The sequence below is a fragment of the Lissotriton vulgaris genome, chromosome 4_1 (assembly GCF_964263255.1).
Source record: "Lissotriton vulgaris chromosome 4_1, aLisVul1.2, whole genome shotgun sequence".
Lineage (NCBI taxonomy): Eukaryota > Metazoa > Chordata > Amphibia > Caudata > Salamandridae > Lissotriton > Lissotriton vulgaris.
Window position 1 is genome coordinate 1,038,878,507 of NC_141691.1, and position 23,430 is coordinate 1,038,901,936.

At 45.7% G+C, this 23,430-nt stretch overlaps 1 protein-coding gene across 1 annotated transcript in view; it reads left to right on the top strand.

Moving 5' to 3' along the window:
• Positions 1-11,790, top strand: part of FASTKD3 (FAST kinase domains 3) — a 121,426-nt gene extending 109,636 nt beyond the window's left edge. The window contains exon 7 of the mRNA XM_086965277.1: positions 10,937-11,790. Coding sequence (XP_086821403.1) covers positions 10,937-11,035 — 99 coding nt within the window. The 3' untranslated portion in view covers positions 11,036-11,790. The remainder of the gene's footprint in view (positions 1-10,936) is intronic.
• Positions 11,791-23,430: the final 11,640 nt, after the last annotated feature.

Sequence of the window (23,430 nt, forward strand, 5' to 3'; positions counted from 1 at the left end):
TTCCAGTAACAATAGTGTTCAGGTAAACTTAGCCATAAGGATGGCTTTTACCTCTTTCTTGAAGAGAACAGTGGAGGGGATAAGCCTAGTTTCTGGCGGGAGTGCATTCCAGATCCTAGGTGCCATTCCTGAGAAGGAGCGTTTGTATGTTTTTTCCTTCCGGAATCTACGAGGTTTCAGGAGGAGGTTTTTTGTGCTTCTGTTGGATCTTGAGCCTCCTGATACAGTCGGCTTGTTAGTGAGGTAGTTGGGTGACTTGTGGTGAACGGCAGAGTGTGTCATACAGGCAATTTTCAGCTGAACTCTGGCTTCAAAAGGCAGCCAGTTCAGGGCTTTTAAGTCAGGGGATATATGCGAGTGTTTTCTTGAGCCAGTGATGAGTCTCGCGGCTGCGTTCAGCGAGGCTCTTAGTGGTGCCGTTGTTGTTCGGGGCAGCCCGCTGAGAGCCAAAATTCCATAGTCTATGCGAGGAATGACTAGGGCTTGTACAGCAGTTTGGAAGTCCTTGGGTGGTAGGAAGGGTTTGAGTTTTCTCAGAGTGTTGATTTGGAAGTTGGCTCCTTTAGTTGCTTTGCTAATATGCTGCTGCATGTTGAGATTGGAGTCAAGTGTGATGCCAAGGGATTTCGCAGAGTCCACGATGGTGGGTTGGACATTGAGTGCGGTTAGATGAGCGAGCCAGGTTTGGGTGATGGCCTTTTTCGCCGGAGGTGAGATCAGAAGGAACTCAGTTTTCAGCGCATTTAGTTTGAGGTGATTGTCTGCCAGCCATGCTTGGGTGTTTCTTAGTGTGGCATTCAAAAGCTTGATGTCTTCCGGTGATTGTAGCTTGAGGTAGAGTTGAGTGTCATCGGCGTACATATGGAAGTGTACATTTGATGCTTGAAGCAGGGTAGTGAGTGGCTCCACGACGAGGTTGAACAAAGTGGGGGATAGGGAGGAACCTTGAGGGACGCCAAGTGTTACGGGCACAGGTGAGGACAGTGCGTTGTTGATCTTGAACTTCTGAGACCTGTTGTGTAGAAAGGACGTGAACCATTTGAGAACAGTCCCGGATATGCCCATTCTGGTATTTAAGAGCTCCAGTAGATTCTCGTGTTTGACCGTATCGAATGCTGAGGAGAGATCAAGAAGGATGAGGAGGCAGGACTCATTGTGATCAAGGATTTGGAGGGCGTCATCAATTATGTGTGTCATAGCCGTTTCTGTGCTATGTTTTGCTCTGAATCCTGATTGGTGAGGGTTGAGGAGGTCAAACTGATCAATGTGTTTTGTCAATTGGAGTTGAACGCATTTTTCTAGCAATTTGGCCAGAGTGGGGATATTGCTGATGGGGCGGTAATTGTTTAGGTCGGCAGGGTCAGCTGTGGGTTTCTTGAGTATAGGCGTGACTTGCCCTATCTTGAGGGAGTCTGGGATGAGTCCTTGTTGAAGGGAACCGTTGATGATTTTAGTCCAGAGTGGGAGGAGCAGGGGGGTGAAGGCTTTAACAGCATTGGCAGGTAGTGGGTCTGTGAGGTGATTAGCGGGCTTCAAGGTGCCGAGCAATTTGTGAATTGATTCTTCAGAATAGGTGTCGAAGGACGTCCATGAAGCGTTGTTTTTAGGTTGAGTGTTGGTTATGCAGATGGAGCAGGAGTATAGACTTACATCCTTGAGGAGATCACATCTTATATTGTCGGTCTTTTGCTTGAAGAAAGTAGAAAAGTCCTCACAGCTTGGAATATCATTTTCTGAGATGTTAGGTTGTGGAGGTTGAGTTTTGGTTTGGATTTTGACTAACTCGAACAGTTTTCTTGGTCGGTTTTTTGCTTGGTCCAGCTGTTGGCTAAAGAAGACTGATTTCGAGCGTTTGATTTTTCTGAAGTAGGCGTTTCTCTTATTCTTAAGCGTTTTAAGGTGCAGTGCTGAGGGGTCAGATCTCCATGTGCGCTCTGCCATGCGCATAGCACGTCTGTCTTCATTGAGTCTACCATCATACCATGGGTTCGAGTTTTTGGTGGAGACTCTTTTCAGTTGCAGGGGGGCGGCTTCATTGATTATGGAGGTCATAGTGTCTAGGTAGAGGTCGGTCAGAGAATGAACATCAGACACGCCCGCCGGGGGAAGCAGGAGACTGCCTGTGTGGGCAGGCAAGGAGTTTGGGTTAAGATTCTTCATGTCCCTCTTCCAGATCTTGATTTTGGTAGGTTGAGCCGGGTTCAGTTTGACCTTTTCGTTGATGAAGAAGGTGATAATGTGGTGGTCTGACCAGTCACAGGGTTGGATTGCCTCCAGCTGGGTAGAGTCTTCTTTGGCGATGATAAGGTCGAGGATAGAGCCTTTTACATGTGTCGGACGGTTGCAGATTTGGGTGAGGTCAAGTGCGTTGAGGAAGGTTTTGAGGCTATTTACCACAGCGTCTTTCTGGTCGTTCCAGTGGAGGTTGAAATCTCCCAAGTAGATTTGAGTGATCTGTCGACCGGCGTTGGTGGTTATCGTGTCCATGAGTTGTTGGGAGAAGGTGAGGTTATCCCCAGGTGGGTGGTAGATGACATGTAGAGAGCATACAGGTTTGCCCTCGCTAGTAATATCGAGGCAGATGAGTTCGCAGGAGGTGAGGGAGGGGGAGGGACCTTTAGTAACAGCGAGGTTGCTCCTATAGATGCATGCAATTCCCCCGCCCGTCTTGCCATTTCTGTCCAGTCTAATAATGTGATAGTTGGGGGGGACTAGTATGTCCATTATAGGTGTGGAGGCTTCAGTTAGCCACGTTTCCGTCAGGATGGCTAGGTCGAGGTCCATTGATAAGATGAGATCCGCGATGTCGGAGGAGTGTCTCGGGGCCGATCTGCAGTTGAGCAGGATACACTTTAGTCTGGGGGTGAGGAGAGTGGACGAGTGTTCTAGGGAGAGGGGGACTTTTCTGAGGTTACTGGGGACGGAGCTTCTGTTGCTCAGTGTGGGAGGCCTGAGGGGATTTGTGAGGATCGTGGGTATGGGAAGGTGTGTGGTGGGTGGGTGTTTAGTGGGACCTGGGCCGTATGAACGGAGTAGAGTGTATAAGTCTCGCTCAGAAAGGGGGTTTAGGGTGCGCCGGGGGCGATCAGTGGCCTTGCGATCAGGGATAGAGGGCCAACGCGGGGAGCGATGAGTGAAACGGTTTGAGGGGCGGGTGGTGTACTTGTTGGGCGCGGAAGTGGTGGGTAGGGGGTGTCTGGGGTGTGCGAAAAAAAGTTCTTTGATGGTGTGAAGATCTTCTTTGACTTGTAGGAGGGTGGATATGATCATGTCCAGGGTTGGATTGGGGATGGTATTGGGGCTGAGAGCAGTGGGTGCGTGAATGAGTGGGGTACTGGGGTGAGCAATGGACTGATTGAGGAGGGGTGTGCGCGCGACAGTGCAGGGCTCTGCGGCCGTAGCAGGAGGGATGGCGTTCGATGGATGAGAGGGCTCTGCGGCCGTAGCAGGAGGGATGGCATTCGATGGATGAGAGAGTTTGTGAGTAAGGAGCGTGGATGAAGAAGGGGGGAGGTTGGTGGCGTAGGTGATGGCGCTGGTGGAAGGCGGCGCATGTGAGTTGGGGAATGAGTGTAGGCCGGAGCAGGTGGGGGTGAGGTTAGGATAGTGGGGGCTAAGAATGGGGGGGGGTTAGAGGATAACGGGTTAGGCTAGGGGAGATGATGTGTTCAGTGGGGCTGCCCGGGAGAGTGGGGTAGTGGGGAGTGAGAATGGGGGGGGAGATAGGGTGAGAGTTGGTCATGTCGCGGGGCGTGGGAGATATGCACAGGGCGGTGGAGGTGTGTTCTGTGAGACTAGTTGGGAGAGTGGGGTAGTGGTGATTAAGAATGGAGGGGGAGATAGGGTGGGAGATGGGTCTGTCACAGGGGATGGGAGAAAAGAGGGCGGCGATGGGTTCTGCATGATTCGTGAGAGGTGGGGGGTAGGGAGGGTTGGGGTATGGAGAATGTATGACGGGGAGTGATTTTCCTCAGCTCGAGAGAGGGAGATGGTCCTGTCACGGGGCGGGGCAGATAGGATCAGGGGGGAAGTAGGTTCTGACGGACCTGAAGGAGGTGTGAGGTGTGGGCTAGGGGGGGGTGGGGGTATGGAGGGTGTAGGAGTGAACTTCGCCAGTGAGTGAGGAGAGTGGAGAAGAAGCTACCACGGGTTGGTGACTGACTACAGCGCTGAGAGGAGAGGAGAGGGGTGTGTCGCTCAGATGTTGTGACCGGTTATATTGATGATTGGAAGTAGAGGGTGTTGAGTAGTCTGAGGAGTTAGGAAAGGGGAGCCGCATGTTGGAGATATGTTCAATGAAGGTGGGGAACAGGTTGTCAAGTAGATTAAGGTTCCTATCTGTCGATTGGAGTAGGATGATCCCATTGTTGTAAATGGTGATGGTGGCCTTGCCTGGGAAAACTTGGGATGGCGTGATAGAGAGCGTTAGACCATGAGCGGATTTTCTGGAGGTGGAGACAGTGAGAATGGAGAGGAACGCTTTCCTCCATTGTGCTCTGCGTAAAGTGTAGAGGATGATGTCGGTGCTCGTGGCTCCATTGATCAGTGAGAAGTAGGTGTCCACAAACGGGGTATCAGGGTGGGCCTTCAGGCAGTTGTGTTTGAAGCGTTTGGCATTTTTTTTGGTGCATTCAGGTGGGTAGTTAATTTTGTATGTGTGCTTGCCTATGCGTTCCATGGTGGTGGAAGTGTTGGTTAGAGAGGGGGGTATGCGTGTGTGAGTGGGTGACGTTACCGGGCTCTAGGAATGCTAAGAGGTGAAGTGCCCATGCGTTCAATGGTAGAGGAGGTGTAGGATGGGGAGGGGGGTGTGCGTGGGTGAATGGGTGACGTTACAGGGCTTTTAGAATGATACGAAAGTGCAAAGAGAATGACGAATTAGGAATAGCCATAGGTATGGGCAGTTTAATGCCGATGACTAGTCTGGGATGGCCACCAGAGTTGAGGACTAGTCTAAGATGGCTGCCAAAATGGACTGTAGGGGGGCAGGAGTAGTAGTCCTTTGTCAGTTGTTGTTGTTGGGGTTTATAGGGTTAAGTTTCCCTTTCTACTCTGGGGCAGTCGAATTAGTCCAGCTTCTATGTTGCTAGGAGAGGACCAGCTTCTATGTTGCACGCGGGACGAGAGAGCCTTATCTCCGTTTTGATGACCCCTGACCGCGTTGGTATGCTGCCTCATGGTCATCTGTGGGCAGTGGAGGCGATTTATTGCAGCAGTTAATGGCCCCTGCCCTTTTAGACAATGGGAGTGGAGAGGGAAAAGACCGTTATGCTCGTGTCGTAAGTTTGAAAGCCTCTGCGGTTTTTACAAAGTTCCGGGTAGAGAATGAAAAGCCGGCATGGGTGATAAAATAACAGTTTGCATGCCAGTACCTTAAAAACTTCGGTGCCTCGTGGTTCCCAGGTTAGTGTTCCACGCAGTGAGCCCCAGAAGAACTCCCCGAGGCGAGCCACTACACAGACCGATCCGGGGCTCCCCGGGGTCCTAGTCACCGGTGCAGGCGGTCCACCTGTCAGGAGAAGTCGGTCGGAAGAGCTCTCTCTGCACAATCTTCACTGCTTGATACAGGTCTTTCACTGGTCCGACACTGTTAACAAGTATCATTCAACTCCGCAGAAATCCTCTGTAATACTGACTTCTGTTATCTGTACTTCACTGTATCACTCAACTCAACAGAACTGCTTGTGTAACCTTGATTGCTTGTTATCAGCCTTTCACTGATGTAGCACTGATAGTAGGTAACACTCAACTCCTCGAAGCGAGATTCTGCCAGTCCGTCAGCTCCGGCGCCCTCCCCGGTCCGAACTCCCAATGCAGGCGAGAGGCCAGTCAGAGGTCGTGCGAGCCACGGGGTCGGGATAGCAAAGAGCCCCAGAAAGCTCCTTGAGGCGAAGCCCCGCACTGCACTCACCGGCGAGTCACCGTCTGTCTCCGTGCTCCAGCTCCGTGAGGCGGGGCGCTGCACTGTGTGACCCGGTGTCTTAGTTATTCACATTAGGGTATTGCCGTACCGCAGCAGCCTGCAGACTCCAGGCGATGCGCGACCCTCCCCGGGCGTCTGTGCGACCCTCAGCAGACTCCAGCAGGTACAGTCGATCCGACTCGGAACCGCCTGAGTCCAGAGCCAGCCCGGTGGAGGTGGGGGTGATAACTTTAGTGAAATGTAAGTAACAGATCTTTCAATGATTCAGAAGGGTCGAACATGGGATACCAAGTAATCTACTGGGAATATGGAACACGGTGCGGCTGGAGACATTTCTTAAAACTGTGTCACTCCTGTATTGTCACCATGGTGTCCATATTTACTCAGGTGTCCTGCACACGGGGATCTTCCACATTTCATTAAGCAGTGCAATGGAAATGGAACAAAGTCAACACACTTCTAGTGAAGCCGCTGTGCGCTGTTGTCCCGGTGCTCCAGTCTCTGTCTTATGCAGACACATAGCCTGTGTCCCGGTGCTCCAGTCTCAGTCTTATGCAGACACATAGCCTGGGTGAGTTTATGGGGCCGTACATGTAACACGGGGAGTATCAGATCATTCCCCAGTGGAGGTGATAATGGAAGGCCCAATGAGAGACTGTGTCTTGCCCCCTCGGATTAATCTGTGGTTCCTTAAAAGTTTCTGTATGTGAAGTTTTTCTTCATTGATGTTTGTTTTGAACCAGGTGTGTTGTAACTTTCTAATTTTCATTTTTATCTCTGATATCGCTGTATTTCTCCAAAGTGCCTGTTTTCTTTTGTTTTGTTGTGTCGTTCTTAATGGTATTAGGATATCAAAATCTTCTTGTAGCCACTCGTAGTTTTTTTACCAGGATTTGTGTCTAGATCTGTACTGGATGTTAGTTGTGTTTGTAAGTGTTCAAAATGGAGTCTATTCCACGGCTGATAGGTGAATACGCATTAGGTGGTTTTAGGTATGTTGCTTTGTGTTTTTATATGTTGGAAAGCAAGGAAATGGTGGACTGACCATGTGACTGGAGGAATTGTTTGAAAGTTAACTAGTACTGGATTTGCAAAAATGACATCCAGGATGTGTCCAGCGATGGGTGTGGTTTTTTGGATGATCTGATGTAGGTTCAGTGCGTCTAGGCCAGTGATAATTGTTTTTGAATGGGGCATATTGGGTTGATCAAACCAAATGTTTAGGTCACCCAGAATGCATAGGTTGGAATGTAGTGTGATACGGATTGAAACTATTTCTAGAAGTGTGTCTAGGAATGTTGCATTGCTAGGTGAAGGTCTGTAAAGGAGTAGGAAGATGATGTAGGGTTGCATCTAGTGAAGAGGGCCTCACAACCTTAATGTTTGTTTGAACACAACAGCTAAGCTACCTCCTCTTTTGCCTAAACTATTTAGTGTGATTGTTTGATGGCCTAGAGGAATGGCTTCATGCAAGACTGGGGCCATATCATCTCCCAACCTTGATTCAGTAAGTCAGGTTGTGTGTCAGTGAGATGGTCATAGATGTGATGCTTGTTTTTAGAGACTGATCGAGCATTTAGTAGTAGGCAGTTTAGAGAATATGCTTTGGTGATGATGTGACTTATTTTTGTAGAATTGAGCAGTATTTTTTGGGCTTGTAGCCGGTGTGTCGTCAGTGCTGATATTAGCTAAATGAGGATAGCAGTAGTGTAGCTGTTCTGTATCGTGTTCCTCGTTCAGCAGGTTTAGAAGGCATTATGATGGGTCTGTGTGTGTAGGTGGTTGAGAGTGATTTACTGAGCTGTGTAGTTTTGGTAGAGTAGACTTATTGTGCTGTATACATGGAGATTCAAAGTTGTGAAAAGTGGCATGTTGCTTATTTTGTTTGCGTCTGTTTAGGGTGGAAGGTGTATGAGTTAGTAGTGGTGGTGCAACATGTGGGTCATGTTGTAAGGTTCTAAATTGTCCAATGGATGAGAGGTGGTTAAAAGAAAGTTGCTGTGTTGCTGTATATATGTAGGTGTGGGTGAAGAGAGAAAGGTGTGTATTATTTGTTTAGTCAGGAAGATAGGAGAGGGTATATGTTTCTAGTTTGTGACAAAGTATTAGGAGGTGTTGTGTGGGGGAGATTTTGCTGTGCTGGTGTGTGTGTCATGTTTTGTTTTTGCGGAGTAGTGAAAGGTGGTAATGATGTATTTGTTTTCTGAGATGACTTTATGTGTAAAGTAATGCTGGTGAGCCGAAGCTGCAAGGTAAAGGGGTGGTGATGTCTTTTGGGAAAAGACTGTATATGGTGTGCGAAAGGGAATGGACAAGTGTTAGGAGTGTTTGTTTTAGATTGGATTGCTATAAGAGGCCATATGTTTGGTGCATCGGAGTGTAAGTGTTGTGTGGTGGTGTTATTGTGGTAAAAAGAAGAGAAGGGTGTTAGTGGATGGAAAAATGGAACGCTCTGAACCCTGATCTTTAATAGCCCTAGTGATCAGGTCACCCCTTAAGCCAGTGGGAACCCTAACCCTAACCAATCAGAGCACTAGCCCTAAGCCCTAGGATCCATAGGAGACCAAGCCCTTACAGCCAATCAGAGTGTCTGTTCTAACAGCTAATTAGAAACTAAGCCTTAGATGCAATAGAAACCTTAGCCATAAAAACCAAACAAAAAACCCTAAACCTATCCACCAATCGGAACACTAACCCTAAGTCTATGTCCAATAGATTCACTGACCCAGGGGCCAGTCAGAACCCTAGACATATCATCCAATCAGAACAGTAACCCTTAGCCCAATAGAAACACCAGATACAGCCACTAATCAGTGCACAGATGTAGTGTCCAATAGCAGCTTATATAAGGTGCATGTGACCACAAGCACATGTTGCTGGGCGTGGAACTGGGAGCTGCTCCTCAATTCATAAACTCCTTGGAGACAGACTGGCCCAATCCACACTCTGGAGTTCTGCGGGTAAGGGCCTAAACTAGGCCTTTAATAATACGGGTTTACCAACACCTAAACAATTAACCCTCCTAGCCAGATAACTAGTGTTTTAATCACTTTCCAAGCACAGTTTAAAACTCTTAGAGTAGATTACTGCAGTCTCCTAGCACGCTCTGCTTTAGTACGTGTCTTGTTCATGGTGAGGGAGTTGGGAGTGGTAATCTTGTTTCACTAACTTTCTAAAATAAAAGGGAGCTGGGGTGGATTGCAGTCTGTGCACTAATTAGGGGAGAAACTAGGAGGCAAAATCAAGCAGTCACAGGCAGATCAAACAGCAAATTTTCAGCTACATAGCCCACAAACAAGTGAAATTGAGACAGTCATGGCTGGGTTAAACTGTAGATTTTGAACTACAAAGTTCACAGTGCAACAGTTAAATTGAGGCACGGGCAGATAAAACGTAAATTTCCAACTATCAAGCCCACAAACAAAACCGGTGAAAATGAGGCACTCACAGGTAGAGGAAAATCGCTTTTATAATTGTCAGGAAATAGACAGCTCAAAGTCTTTCTCCTTACCACCTCCTAGTCCTTGGTTCACTGAAATGTTGGGTACAGGGAAACTGCAGCTCACAAAATGAAGTTGAATGTCTAGGGGTTCACCCAACAAACCTTAAGGGGCCTGGGCAGGTGTGAGAGGAGGGTTCGGGGTTTCTTGGGAGCTAGAGAGCCAATAAGCAAGCTCAGGCTGCTGGACAGTGGGCTAGGAGCTACTCAATTCAGAATCTCTTTGGATATAGACAGGCTCAATCCGCACTACCTGCGGGGGGACTTCCTGAAATGTATTGTGTCCCCTAGTGGTACTTGAAGAGGAAATGGGGTTAATTATACCCACTGGCGAAGGTCGACATGTTTCTCCCTATTCCGCCCTCTAATAGTGGAACAAACGAAATATTATTTACCTGCATCTGAAGAATTGTAATGTCAGGTATATCCATCCTCCTGTCATTTGACAAGTAGATATGAATATGAGCTAACTGACAACCATTAATGTCAAAGATTGAAGCTAAAATGAAAAGAGTGAACATTTGTACGTTCAAATATGAAGTGAAAAATACGCGCACGGCAAACTGGAAAGCGCATGTTAACGCTTGAAACAGTATCTCACCAAAAATGTTTTTACATCCTCGATGTTGGAGTCTTAGATCAAGAATCTGATGGAATATATAAAGTAGACAAACGTTAGTTAGTAACTGAAACATATGAGCATTTCTGTAGCTATATGTCGTTAATTTTTTTAATTCTCTCAGGCTTCCTTTCATCATGCACGTCAGATTGCATAGATGTGCAAATAAGAACATATAGCGTAAAAATGATATGCATCGGAACAAGCATGCTGTCAACAGCCCTATTGTACCCAAGCTCAGTTTAATGAAGAATATGTCATGTGACCAGACATAAAATACTAAAGGGTATCAGTAATGATTGCCCCTTTCTAGTATGAAGGCAAGACCTTTGTTTATTCACTGTGGCCGATTGGGAATGCTCCGCCTCATATCCAGATATGTGATAAGCATACGCGAAACTGCTAAAGTCAAACAAGCCAAAACATCATCTAGAATGTATTCTAATTTGCATTCTGATAACAATATGCTTCGTCACTTGAATCAATGTCACAAATGGCTCAGATGTCAAAAGCAAAACGGAATTGTGTGCTCACTTAAATGCAGTCTGTGTCTCTGCATTATGGCGTCTCCGAACAACGAGGATTTTGTGAAAAAGAGACGCCACGCCCCCCCACCTCTCACCCCCTCTCCTCGCTCCATACTTCACTTATCACAGGTAAGTGATTCAGTCTACGGCCGATGAAATCTGAAGAATTGTGAAAGCTCGTGAAATCAGCCACGTACAACCTACATGTTTTGTACTGAGCAAATATGTTGCAAAAAAGGAATACAACATTTGCATCACTTTATAATTGTTTGCCATAAGACGTAAAACAAGAAATAGATGATGGTTATATTTCTAAAGAAAAACGCTCCTTTGTCATTTTAATACATTTCTTGTTTTGTGTCTTCTAGATTCCCTTCTATGAATTTGAGATCTTAAGAAAAAATGAGGAAATTGTTGAGTACTTGCACAAGAAGATTTTTCCTCACACTTTCAGACTTAGCTGGTGACGTTTTAGCTGTGCAGAATATCAAGGATGAGTGGCAAAAGCGATCTCCTGTGTGGAGACCTCAAGAGCAACTGGAACACAGTGGAGATGTGTCTTGGATCAGGAGTTAGTATAGATCAAATCCAAGCATTGTGTATTGTTTCACAGAGAAGCTGTTTGCAATTTTACTGGTGCACCTTTATCCATCAAGGTCACAGGCCTTTTCTGGGGCATGCACATTGAGATATATGTAAACTTATCCTTTATTCCAAGCTGAAGTTTCAAAAAGTGCAGTGTGCATGTGATTGTGTTATTTGGAGAGAGCTGTTACCGAATGCCTGCTGAAAGAAGGTATTTTTCTAGCAGTTAGACTTCCAACCAAGATCATGTTGGACTTGAATTCATGATTTCTGCCCATCACCAAATAACCAAGAATGAGTGGCAGCAGTAATCAACTTTTCTTGGGCCATTTTGGAGTCTGCCAAATGTGGACATGAAGTTCCAAGCTTTTCCAAATCTCTGTTTCCAATGTGATTATTGTGATATACAAGATTGCTGCAATATTATGTTTAGCTGCTTCAGCAATTGGACTTAAAGCTCGTACCGCCCGTAATGTCTATAATACATTTTCAAAATTATAGACTTTTGGGACTTAAAGTGTGTCAATTGTGGAGAATAGACACAAACAGTACATGTTCATGCTTTGCAATTGGAATTTTTCATTAACAGTAGCAATGTAATAAATATTGGCTGTGTGAAGCCTCTTTAAATTGGTGACCGCTGTACGAGTGGAAGTATTATGTAACTGATGCATTTTTATAGTATTTCTACAAGTGCACATTAAGGCTTTGCAAATAATACCCTTCTAATTTGTGGATATATTCCCTGTCCACATACCTCAATGGTAATCATTGTATCATGTATTCAATTTTAATTTTGAAATGTATTGTGTGTTTAGTGTACACTTTCTTTATTCAGTCCTATGTTTCACCTGCTAATCTATGATCACTTTCTAATTACATGACTAAATTTCAGTCATGTTGCAGTTACTCTAAAAGTATTTGACAATGACGATTTGTTTTTATTACCACATGCCTAGGCATGCTCAATAGGTTTAAGTCATGCGAACCATTGAGACGGTAAATTGAAAAGGGAAAGACACCACCTCGTTGATGACTGTTCTAAAAAGAATGTCCATTGCACATTATGCACCTTTGTGATGTTGTACTGTACAGAACGTGTACTCGTTTCCCTGAAGAACACTGTATTTGGAACCTTTGAATGATACTGGTGGCCAGATTTTGTACTTTTGCCACTAAAACTGTAATGGTTATAGGTGTACCACGAACCCTAAAAGTTTTTGAACATAACCTAAGCACAGAGGTGTCCATCAGTAGCTCCATACCTAGCAGCCTGAGCCCTCTAGTCTGAAGGATTATGCTGCAAGGTTTCTGGGTCATTACATTGTATTGGCTCTGCTTCTGCCTTCCCTGGGTTTCTAACTTTTGCCAAGCCAGCGGTATCCTAAATACCATGTACAGTAGAACACTTACCGTTTGCGATTCATTTATTCTGCACAGAAATTAAGTTATGCCCCTCCAGCTTGTGAGATGGCGGCAACTAAATCATATTTATGAATTCATCAGCAAGTAACATCAACTTTTTAAAATATCTGTGGAAGGATGTTTTAAACTTCTAGTGAAGGTAATTCGTATCCCCTCAAAAACACCTTTTAAATACATTCGTAACTCACATCATTGAACTATAATGTTTGGAAATACAATTGTTTTTGCATCTTCTTTCGTAAATGTAATGCACATAGTTTAATCTTGTCTTCTAAATTGCAGCATAGCACATACGCTTGCTTTCATAGAAGCCATTCCATTTGGAGGAGAATACACAGTTTAGCTTCTGCTCCTCATTCCGTTGTAAATTCCTGTGATACAATCAGCTGTGGGTCTGTAAACTTGTGCCTACAAGGGCAACACAATGAAAGCCCCTGCTTGACCCTGGTACGCCTTTCTTTGAAAGAAAAATGGCCAGCACCAAAGGAACAGAATGCAGGCACAATATTTAATGCATAGTGCCAGGACTCTATTGAGTCCATTTCAACTTCTCCTGTGAAGAAGATAAAGGAGACGACTCCAATGCAAGAGAAGGGCCATAAGGCACAGCTGAGACCCATCTGTGTCCCACGAAGGATGTCGACAGTTGGCTCTTTCCACAGTAGTTGACTGTTCAAGGCCAAAAGTCACCCTTGACACCGGAAGACTCTAGAAACGGAGGCACAGAGCCTCGAAGCAAGAGTAAGCGGGCCAGCCTTTGGCAACTGTGCCAAAGCTGAGTACAGCCTCGACTCCTACCACACAACACCCTCATCAAGATGAAGGGAGCCAGCCTGATACTAGGCAAAGAGAAATCTACATCGACCAAGTCACTGGATATATTGTCATCAGTTCTCTATAAGTACACAGCAACCTCAGAAGAAACAGAATCTTTCCTTGTAGGAGGTCACTTCAGAGAAGCTTATAGTCTTCTGCATTCACCTGGAAAAGCAGGCGAGACACCATCCCATCCCATCACCACCACCACAGCTTCCCCACTACATTCAGACTGTGATCAAGATCACTCCAAAGATATACTGCTTCCCTACATCGTGATTCAAGGCCAACCCATTAACAAGTAGACAGTTGGCACAATTACTGGGCTGAACCTCAAAGTGACTCCTCCTTAGAACAATACTATGTTGGCGCTACTTCACCAACTGATAGGTCTGCTTATCATGCAGTAATAGATTCGAAGCCTGCCATAACTGGGCCATACATGTGAAAGATGACTTCGTTCTTGTAGAAACTGTGTCCAAGACTGCATTCCATGCAGTTTCATGCTGAAGGTTCAAGAAAAAGTTAAAGCCTTCACCACAAGACTTGTTTTTCTTTTCTGGGCACGTACCACCAGACTCTTGTCGTTCACACAGCTTTTAAGAGGGCCCTTAAGCAGGATGCTGATTTTTATAGTCCTAGGTTGGGCATGACAGCCTTGGTTTTTTCTTCTCGTAAAGATGTCAATCTGCCCCTACAAAAAAATTACAACTATGCCAAGATTTGCTAACCACATCGAGTCAAGCGACGTGTTGTTGACTCAGCATCATCAGACTTGCAATTTGACATCTGAGGGTTTAAAGTTTAGATATCAGTGGCTTCCTCAAGAATTCAAGGATTTTCTAAAGTAACGTAAAATAAGGGCCTAGACAAGATGGTGGCTGGGTGAGTCGTAGGCTGCCGTCTAGCCTGCTGAAAAGTGTTTTCTGCTGCAAGCGTTGTTCCAGGTTTCTTGAAAAAAACTGATGTGACACATGGGGGACATCCCTGTTGGTGTATGGCAGGTGATTGGGGTGAAGCTGGGATCCTGGCAGAGGTGAAGACAGTGGGCTAAACAGAGGCCTACAACGTGGTGCAGGTGCAACCCATGGGTAGAATGCTTTACCTGGGGAGCACCAGAGAAGAAAACAATAATCACAATAGAAATGCCTGATACTGACAAATACAGACCGAAGGAGCTGCCCTGGCAGGGAGAGCAGGAATCACCATGAATCACCACAAAGGAGAAGGAGCAGGATGCAGACACTGGTTACTCTCCAGGCACAGCAACAGATGTCGAGACAAGAGAGAAAGGACTCAAGAGAAGAGTACTCATAAAGAGTGGGTACGCCACCTCCAAATAGGAATAGACAATAGTGCCTGAAGGGAGCCGAAGAAGAACATTATAACACTGGGGAAAATCAGACACCGAAACTCCCCACATGGAGTGGGGTAAGGCCAAGCCCTGCGAAGTGAGTGACCGTAAGACACAGGCAGAGTAGATCTGGGAAGTGAGTGACGCAAGGGCACAGGCAGAGCAGACCTGGGACCCTATGCCGCTGACATGCTGCTGGCTGACTTCCTCCCTAGAGGGGTGGAAGAGAAAAATAACACTCCGAGGCAATCAAGACGCAGACTCCATGCAAAATTCAGTCTGTCAACAGGTCCCAGCATCCCACCAACATTTAGGCCAGCGATAATCTGTGCCACTAAATGAGTTAGCATGCTTTGAAATTAAGGTGACCCAAGGCAGTTTCTAAAAATAATCCATCATGGCAGCACCCATAGTCCTAGCATACAAGAAGAGTAATGGAAGCGATGACCTCCTCAAAGGGAAAGATAAAACAGTAAAAGATATACTGCTGAAACCACTGTCACAGTTGACAAACACACAACACAAATCCAAACAACCCAGAATTATGTTGTCACATCTCTTCTCCCTAGGAGATAGTGAATCTGAGACCAACATTACAAAGAGATTCCTGGAGGTTCTATGTCAGGAGTTAAGAGATGATTGTCTTTTACCACGGAAAGGTGCAAGAAGACATAAAGTCGAAAGTGACTTCAGTGAACTAGGTGAGTGAGTGTTATCCCTTGAAGAAACAAACAATAACAGAGCAGAAGAAATGGAATGTTTGAGGCATTGGAGCTGCAGATCTCACACTTGGCATTAGATCGCCATCTGGTGTTGGGCTCGAATGATTGCATGTTGTTGTCGTCTTGGAAGAAGTCTTTGTAGTCCGAAGATAGGCGACTCCTCCCTTGGACAATAGTGCGCATGGGCATCGACTCCATCCTTAGATTGTTTTTTCCGCCACTGGGTGCGGATGTAACTTTTCTGCTCTGGTTCGAAATCTACTTTCTAAAGTAGTTTGACGCGAAAAAACGTACTTAAACTCTTCAGATGAACTTTTAAACATCTCAACCTTTGACTCGACTTCATCAGCTCGATTGCGGTCGTCGATGAGGGCCGTTGGGCCTATCCACACCGTGGGGCCTACAGCTCATGGAAAGGACGCCATTCAAAAAATGCCCCTAGTGTGAAGCAAAATTTCGACACAGTGACCATCACAAGGTCTGCAACCTAAGTTTATCACCGGACCACGACGAGTCTACCTGTTCATTCTGCGCATCCTTTCGATCGAAGACCATTCAAGATCGAAGAGCTCGTCGACACATCATGCACAGATCAGCTCGGGAACCAGTGGACATCTTCGACGAAGGCCCAGATGTCCCAGAAGAAGATTCCGAAGATCTCAATCGTATCTGAGGCAGATGACTCCGAAGACTCCATCACTCTGGGTAAACCAGTGAGTACTACTGCCCCTACCCCAACCCCCCACCGAAATCGAAGGCAATGGTCAACACTTCGCCTGCTGGGCCCAGTCGCAACCAAAAACATACTTAAGGAGCCCCGCCCTCGAGCCGGGCTCCAAAGAAAATAGAAAAGCCTTCCAGTAGCTCGGGACCGGTCAAACCGCACGTGCTAATCTCACCAGCGCCGTGGGCACAGAAACTGAAAGAAGTCCCGGCTCCGAAACCAGTTTTGACACCGTCGACTTCAAAAGATAAATTGGGCCTGAAAGCTCCCAATCCCGTAGACAAGCCGGCTTCGGACTCTTCCATACCGAAGAAACCAGCTTCGGCTCCAAAACCAAAATCCTCAAAGCCCAAACCTACGCCAAAGGACTCTTATCACGCCTCGTAAGGCTAATGACAAAAACAAACAACAACCCCGTTCGGAACCGAAAAAATCGGCGGTTCCTCCGGAAGAGGAGCTTTTTCATCCTGATCCTAAGCAGAAAGAGATCTATATTGATCCACGGACAGGACATGTCACCACTGCACCATATAGAAAGAGGAAGTTAGACACAGCACCTGTTCCTCCAGTGCCTGTGAAGAAGAAGGACTCTGCCACATCTCCTATGCACCCTTCTTCTCCTATACTTCCTTCTAACCCACCTCCTCTCCCTAATCCTATTACACCTCAACATTTTCTACCTCATTTATCTCCACCTCATACACCTCATAACGATGATGATGATGACATAGGGGTAGGGGGTGACCCAGATGACCCTTTTACATACCCAAATGACTCACCTGATTGGGAGTACCCTGTCCCACAAGACATACCGGACATCCCAGATCCACACACATACCCCTCAAAACCATCTCCTCCAGAAGATAATATTGGTTTTGGACACAATTATTAGAGCTGCCATCTATCATAGTGTCACAATGCACTCAGATGAGGCAGAAGAAGATTTTTTATTAGATACTTTTGAACAGTCTCAAAAGTCAGTACAAATATTACATTACCCATGATTAAAGGAGTCATTAAGCGTGCCCCCGAAGTCTTTAAAGATCCCGTACGTGCCAGGATTCTAAACCCCAGAATAGAAAAGAAGTATAGGCCTGCCCCTGGAGATCCTGTCTATATTAAGGGACAGCTACCCTTAGATTCTCTAGTAGTTTCCAATGCTAGAAAGCGAGCAAACTCCCAAACCTCAGGAGAAGCGCCACCTCCTGATAAAGAGTCTAAGCTGCTAGACGCTTCAGGTAAAAGAATAGCTGCCCCAGCCGGCAATACCTGGCGCATAGCTAACACACAAGCACTGCTCGCAAGATATGACAGAGCCCATTATGACCAGTTAGAAACACTACTACATTTGCCTGACCCATATAAGACACAAGCAAATGATCGAATACAAGAGGGTAAGCTAATCTCAAATGCATCAATCAAATGTGCACTTGATGCAGCAGATACTGCCTCTCGAGCAGTAAATACCAGTGTCCTCCTTAGACGCTACGCATCTCCGGTTTTAAACAAGAGGTCCAAACTACTATTCTGAATCATTTAACCAACAACAGCTATTTGGCCCGGCTGTGGACACTACACAAGAAAAGATGAAGAAAGACAGTGAGACTGCCAAATCTATGGGAGCTTTACAGTCCCCACAAACACGAGGCTCCTTCCGCTGCTCCTTTTACAGAGGAGCCTCTAAGCAAATGGGAGCAGACAACTCATCCTCCTTTAAAGCCAATACACAAACATCCCCTAACAGAGGATATTTTAGAGGTGGATACAGAAGAAAGAGCAATAAAAGGAGAGGTTGAGGTAACAACACCAATCGTACCTCCCCCACCACAAAACAGTGACTTCCTTCCGCTCCCCCCCACAAGATTCCACTCCTGTTGGGGGGAGATTAGCACAGTTCCTACCTGTGTGGAATTCCATCACAACAGACAAGTGGGTAAGACAAATTATCCAGTATGGTTACTGCCTAGAACTTACAGCTACCCCTCCACATATACCACCCAGACAGCGTCCTATGTCCGCGGAACATCTTACGCTACTGAAACAAGAGGTTCTCTCATTGCTTCAAAAAGACGCAATAGAGATAGTTTCCTTACAACATCAGGGAACAGGAGTTTACTCGCTGTACTTCCTAGTACCCAAAAAGGACGGGACACTAAGACTAATTTTCGATCTCGGGCCCCTCAACCTATAAATACACTCAGATCATTTTCACATGATCACTTTACAACAAGTGCTCCCACTGTTACAACAAGGCGATTTCCTTGCCACACTAGATCTCAAGGACGCCTACTTTCACATTCCCGTACATCCTCACTGGTAGTATCTAAGGTTTGTACTAGAAGGACAACACTATCAGTTCAAAGTCCTTCCATTGGGGGTGACAACTGCACCCAGAGTGTTCACAAAGTTCCTTGCAGTAGTAGCAGCTCATCTCAGAAGACAACAAATCCATGTCTTCCCATATCTAGACAACTGGCTCATAAAAGCCAGGTCATTCAATCAGTGTGTTCAACACACTCATCAAACCATTCAAACATTACACAACTTGGGGTTCACAATCAACTACACCAAGTTGCATCTCCTGCCCTCTCATATACACCAATATCTGGGGGCTACAATAAACACCTCTACAGCTCTAGCTTATCCCAGTCCAGCCAGGATAGCAAGCATTCAAGCCATAGTCAAAAAAATTCAAGATCAACACTCTCTCCCAGCCAGAGTGTTCATGCAACTCATAGGCATGATGGCATCTTGCATTTTTACTGTGCCATATGCAAGACTTCAAATGCGTCCCTTACAAGAATGTCTAGCACATCGTTGGAATCAGGCTCAAGGACAACTTACAGATCTGGTGTTGGTGGACATCCGCACATATCGCTCTCTGCAGTGGTGGAACGCAAAAAACTTTTCCAGAGGGCGGCCGTTCCTCGAACCTGTTCCACAGATAGTACTTACAACAGGCGCATCTCTCACAGGATGGGGAGCCCATCTCCTAGACCATACAACTCAGGGCAGATGGACCACTCAACAAAAAGTGCTCTACATCAATCACCTGGAGCTGCTAGCGATATTCCTAGCACTAAAATATTTCCAAGTACATGTACAGAACAAAGCTGTCTTGATCCGGACGGACAACATGACAGCCATGTACTACATACAAAAACAAGGAGGCACACATTCTCTGCAACTGTCCCAGCTTGCACAAAACATTTGGAGATAGGCCATTCCACAAAAAAATATATCTACTGTCTGAACCCCTTCCAGGAGTTCACAATCAGATTGCAGATCTGTTAAGTCGACAGACACAACAGATTCACGAGTGGGAACTACATCCACAAGTTATCCTACCAGTTTTCCACAAGTGGGGCCAACCAGACATAGATCTGTTCGCCACACACGAAAACGCAAAATGCCTTACCTTCGCCGCCAGGTTTCCACACCCGTTGTCCAAGGGCAATGCGATATGGATGAACTGGTCATGCAGATTTGCGTATGCTTTTCCGCCACTCCCACTAATCCCACTAGTAGTACACAACAGTCTCTCAAACTAATCTTGGTAGCTCCCACATGGGCACGCCAACTGTGGTTCACAATGCTGCTAGAACTCTCACTAGTTCCACACCAAAGACTGTGCCTGTCCCCATCCCTGTTAACGCAGAACCATGGAGAGATCAGACATCCAGATCCAAGTCAACTGAATCTGGCATTCTGGCTCCCGAAGGCTTAGAGTTTGGTTACCTTAACCTGCCACCAGACTGTATGAACATCATTAAAGAAGCCAGACGACCCACTACTAGAGCTTGCTATGCTGCAAAATGGAAAAGGTTTGCCATTTACTGCACTAACAATCATTTTGAGCCACTAGATGCTTCCATCCAGAATATCATTTGCTATCTACAGCATTTACAAAGATGCAATCTAGCATACTCATCTATACGTTTACATCTTGCAGCACTTGCTGCATACTTACAAAACAGACAACACTTGTCACTATTTAGCGTCCCTGCAATTAAAGCATTTATGGAAGGGCCGAAAAGAATCATTCCTCCCAGATTACCAGCCTCTCCAGTGTGGAACCTCAATATAGTTCTTACCCGGCTCATGGGACCCACTTTTGAACCTTTACACAAATGTGAACTACAATTCCTCACATGGAAAACAGCTTTCCTAGTGGCCATTACCTCTCTTAGGAGAGTAAGTGAAATTCAAGCTTTCACTCTACAGGAACCATTTTTACAATTACATCGTAACAAAGTGGTCCTCAGAACAAATCCAAAATTCCTTCCTAAGGTAATCACTCCATTTTATCTTAATCAGTGGAGTTGCCAGTGTTTTTTCAGAACCCAGACTCTGTAGCAGAAAGCTCTACACAACCTAGACATGAAAAGAGCCCTTCTTTATTACATTAATAGAACTAAATCCTTTCACAAAACACAACAATTGTTTGTAGCTTTCTCTTCACCACATAAAGGCAATCCTATCTCTAAATCTGGTATTGCAACGTGGATTGTAAAATGTATCCAGATATGCGATCAGAAAGCAAAACGCACATTATCAATTCCTCCTAGAGCGCATTCCGCACGCAAACTAGGAGTCTCTTTGGGTTTCTTAGGGAACATTCCCCTAAAAGGCATCTGTAAGGCAGCAACATGGTCTACAACATACACTTCACTAAACTCTATTGTGTTGATGTGCAAGCCAAGCAGCAAGCTGCTGTAGGCCAAGCTGTCCTTAAAACTCTTTCAAACTACTGCAACAGCTACAGGTGACCACCCCTAGGAGATACACTGCTGTGTAGTCTATGCTAAGTGTGAGATCTGCAGCTCATATGCCTCGAATGGAAAATGCTACTTACCAGTATGCATCTGTTCTTGGCATGTAGAGCTGCAGATTCTCACACGCCCACCCACCTCCCCGGGACCTGTATCTATTCCAGTTCTATCTTAATTAGATATAAACACATGACATCTTTTTTCTTTCTACTAATTCCATCATTTCCCATCATGGCGAAAAACAATCTAACGATGGAGTCGATGTCTATGCGCACTATCGCCCAAGGGAGGAGTCGCCTATCTCGTGACTATAAAGACTTCTTCCAAGACGACAACAATATGCAATCCTCCGAGCCCAACACCAGATGGCGATCTAATGCTAAGTGTGGGAACCTGCAGCTCTACATGCAAAGAACAGATGCATACTGGTAAGTAGCATTTTCCTTCTGTGGAAAGGGGTCCTAGCCCCAAGGGACCAAAACTTGGACATCCAGGACAACATGGAGGATCTGGAAAATTGCTTCCATAGAAACGAAATATGGATTAACAGTGCACCCAGAGGAAGGCAACATAGAAGACAATGTCCAGTCTATTTAAAGCATTCCTCCAACCTGAAGACTCTGGACTTCTGTAACTGAACAGGGCCAACAGAACCGCAGGTCTAGCTGCTGGAGCCACTAGATCATCTGACAGCCTCACCAAAGGTCACCTCTACAAACAAAAAGAGAAGACAATGGAAGCAGCAAGGAGTTCCCCAAATTTCACCTTTGACGGCCAGTCAATACTTTTCTAGCACAGCCTCTCCCCAGTCACTTTGCAATAATGAAAAGCATTACATCTGATTACAGACTTTATATGCAAACATGAAGTGTCTCATCACTGGAGCTATCCTTTCCATCTCATCTTTCATAGTGGGGTTTACGAGGTATCTGGCAGTCACATACACACATGACTAAGTGACAATGAGGCACAGGAAACTAACAGCACATTGTAGTGATCACAAGTTGTATAGGGGGTAAAAAGCAAACCTGAACCCCAGACATTATGTATCCTTGTATGTTAGATAGCACAACTCACCTAGCAATTGGCTAATGACACTGCCAACACAGATGTCTGGGTAATATTCGCTATAACCCAAAAAACATATATTAACTTGAGGTACATAGAGTATGATCCAATTTTCCCCAGTACACTACTTTGTGATAAGTAAGACTAATATGAGGGGCATTTGAATTTCAATTCTTCTCCACATTAGTATACTCGGAGTATAGCTTGTAGACAAATGTGGGGAAAGGTGCTATTAAATGAAATGGTGCAGAGGAAGTAAGTCTCTTTGGCAGCAATATATGTGTCAAACTAGGATTAAGAGCACTTTGTGTCAAACTAGGATTAAGAGCACTTTCTACACCCAATACTCCAAAGACTAATGGGCTGAGTAACAGGCCCCCTGATAGTGGGGAGGGAGTGTTGGGGGACAGGATCCTGGTAATAGATGATGGATTGGATAGCCTATTCTAGAGGACTGCAATCCATCAGCGCATGCTACAATCATTCTGAATGCCTCCACCTCCAATGTTATCTTCCCAGACGCATGGAAGCATGCAGCTGTCCTCTTATTGCTGTAGAAACCCTCTGCGGGTCCATCAGTGCTCACCAACAGGCCGATCTCCCTGCTAATATTCCTTGCCGAGGTCTTAGAGAAAATCCGGAACAGACAGCTCGTTGACCACCAGCTCCTCTGCCCCACTCAGTCTAGTTTCACAAGCAACCACAGCATGGAAACTTCCCTCATCGCTGTAACGGATGACATCTGCATGACTGGATAGAGGAGAGACAGCTGCCCTTATACTCCTAGACCTCTCCGCATTATTTGACATAATGTCTCACTTCATCCTCATCCAGCACCTACACATCATTGAAATCCAAGGACAAGCAGTCCAATGGATGTGCTCATTCTTGACTGTAAGTAACTAACCAGTCAGCCTGGCACGTAATCCTCAGACCCCTATGAACTCATCTGTGGAGTTCCACAGGGATTCCCCCTTAGCCAACCCCTCTTTAATGCATATATGATCCCTATACCCAGCATCATCCACTCTCATGATATCAATGTCCTCTCCTACGTTGACGACATGCAACTCACTCTCTCCATCGCTAACAAAACACTCAGTACCCAGATCAAATTCAATGACTTAAAACGCCCACTGGATGAATACCAACTGTTAAAACTGAACACCGAAAAGACTAAAATCGTGATCTTTGGGAAGAGCAGGACTCCACTTGGTGGCCAACAGAGCATGGACTGATACACACGCCTACAAACCGCTCCAAGGACCTCTGGATCATCATCAATAACAAACTCAACGTGACCACCCAAGTCAATGCAGGCAACACCTCTTACTTCTTTACCCTGAGGATACTGATGAACATTTTGAAATGGCTCTCATTTAGCACCTGGAAAACC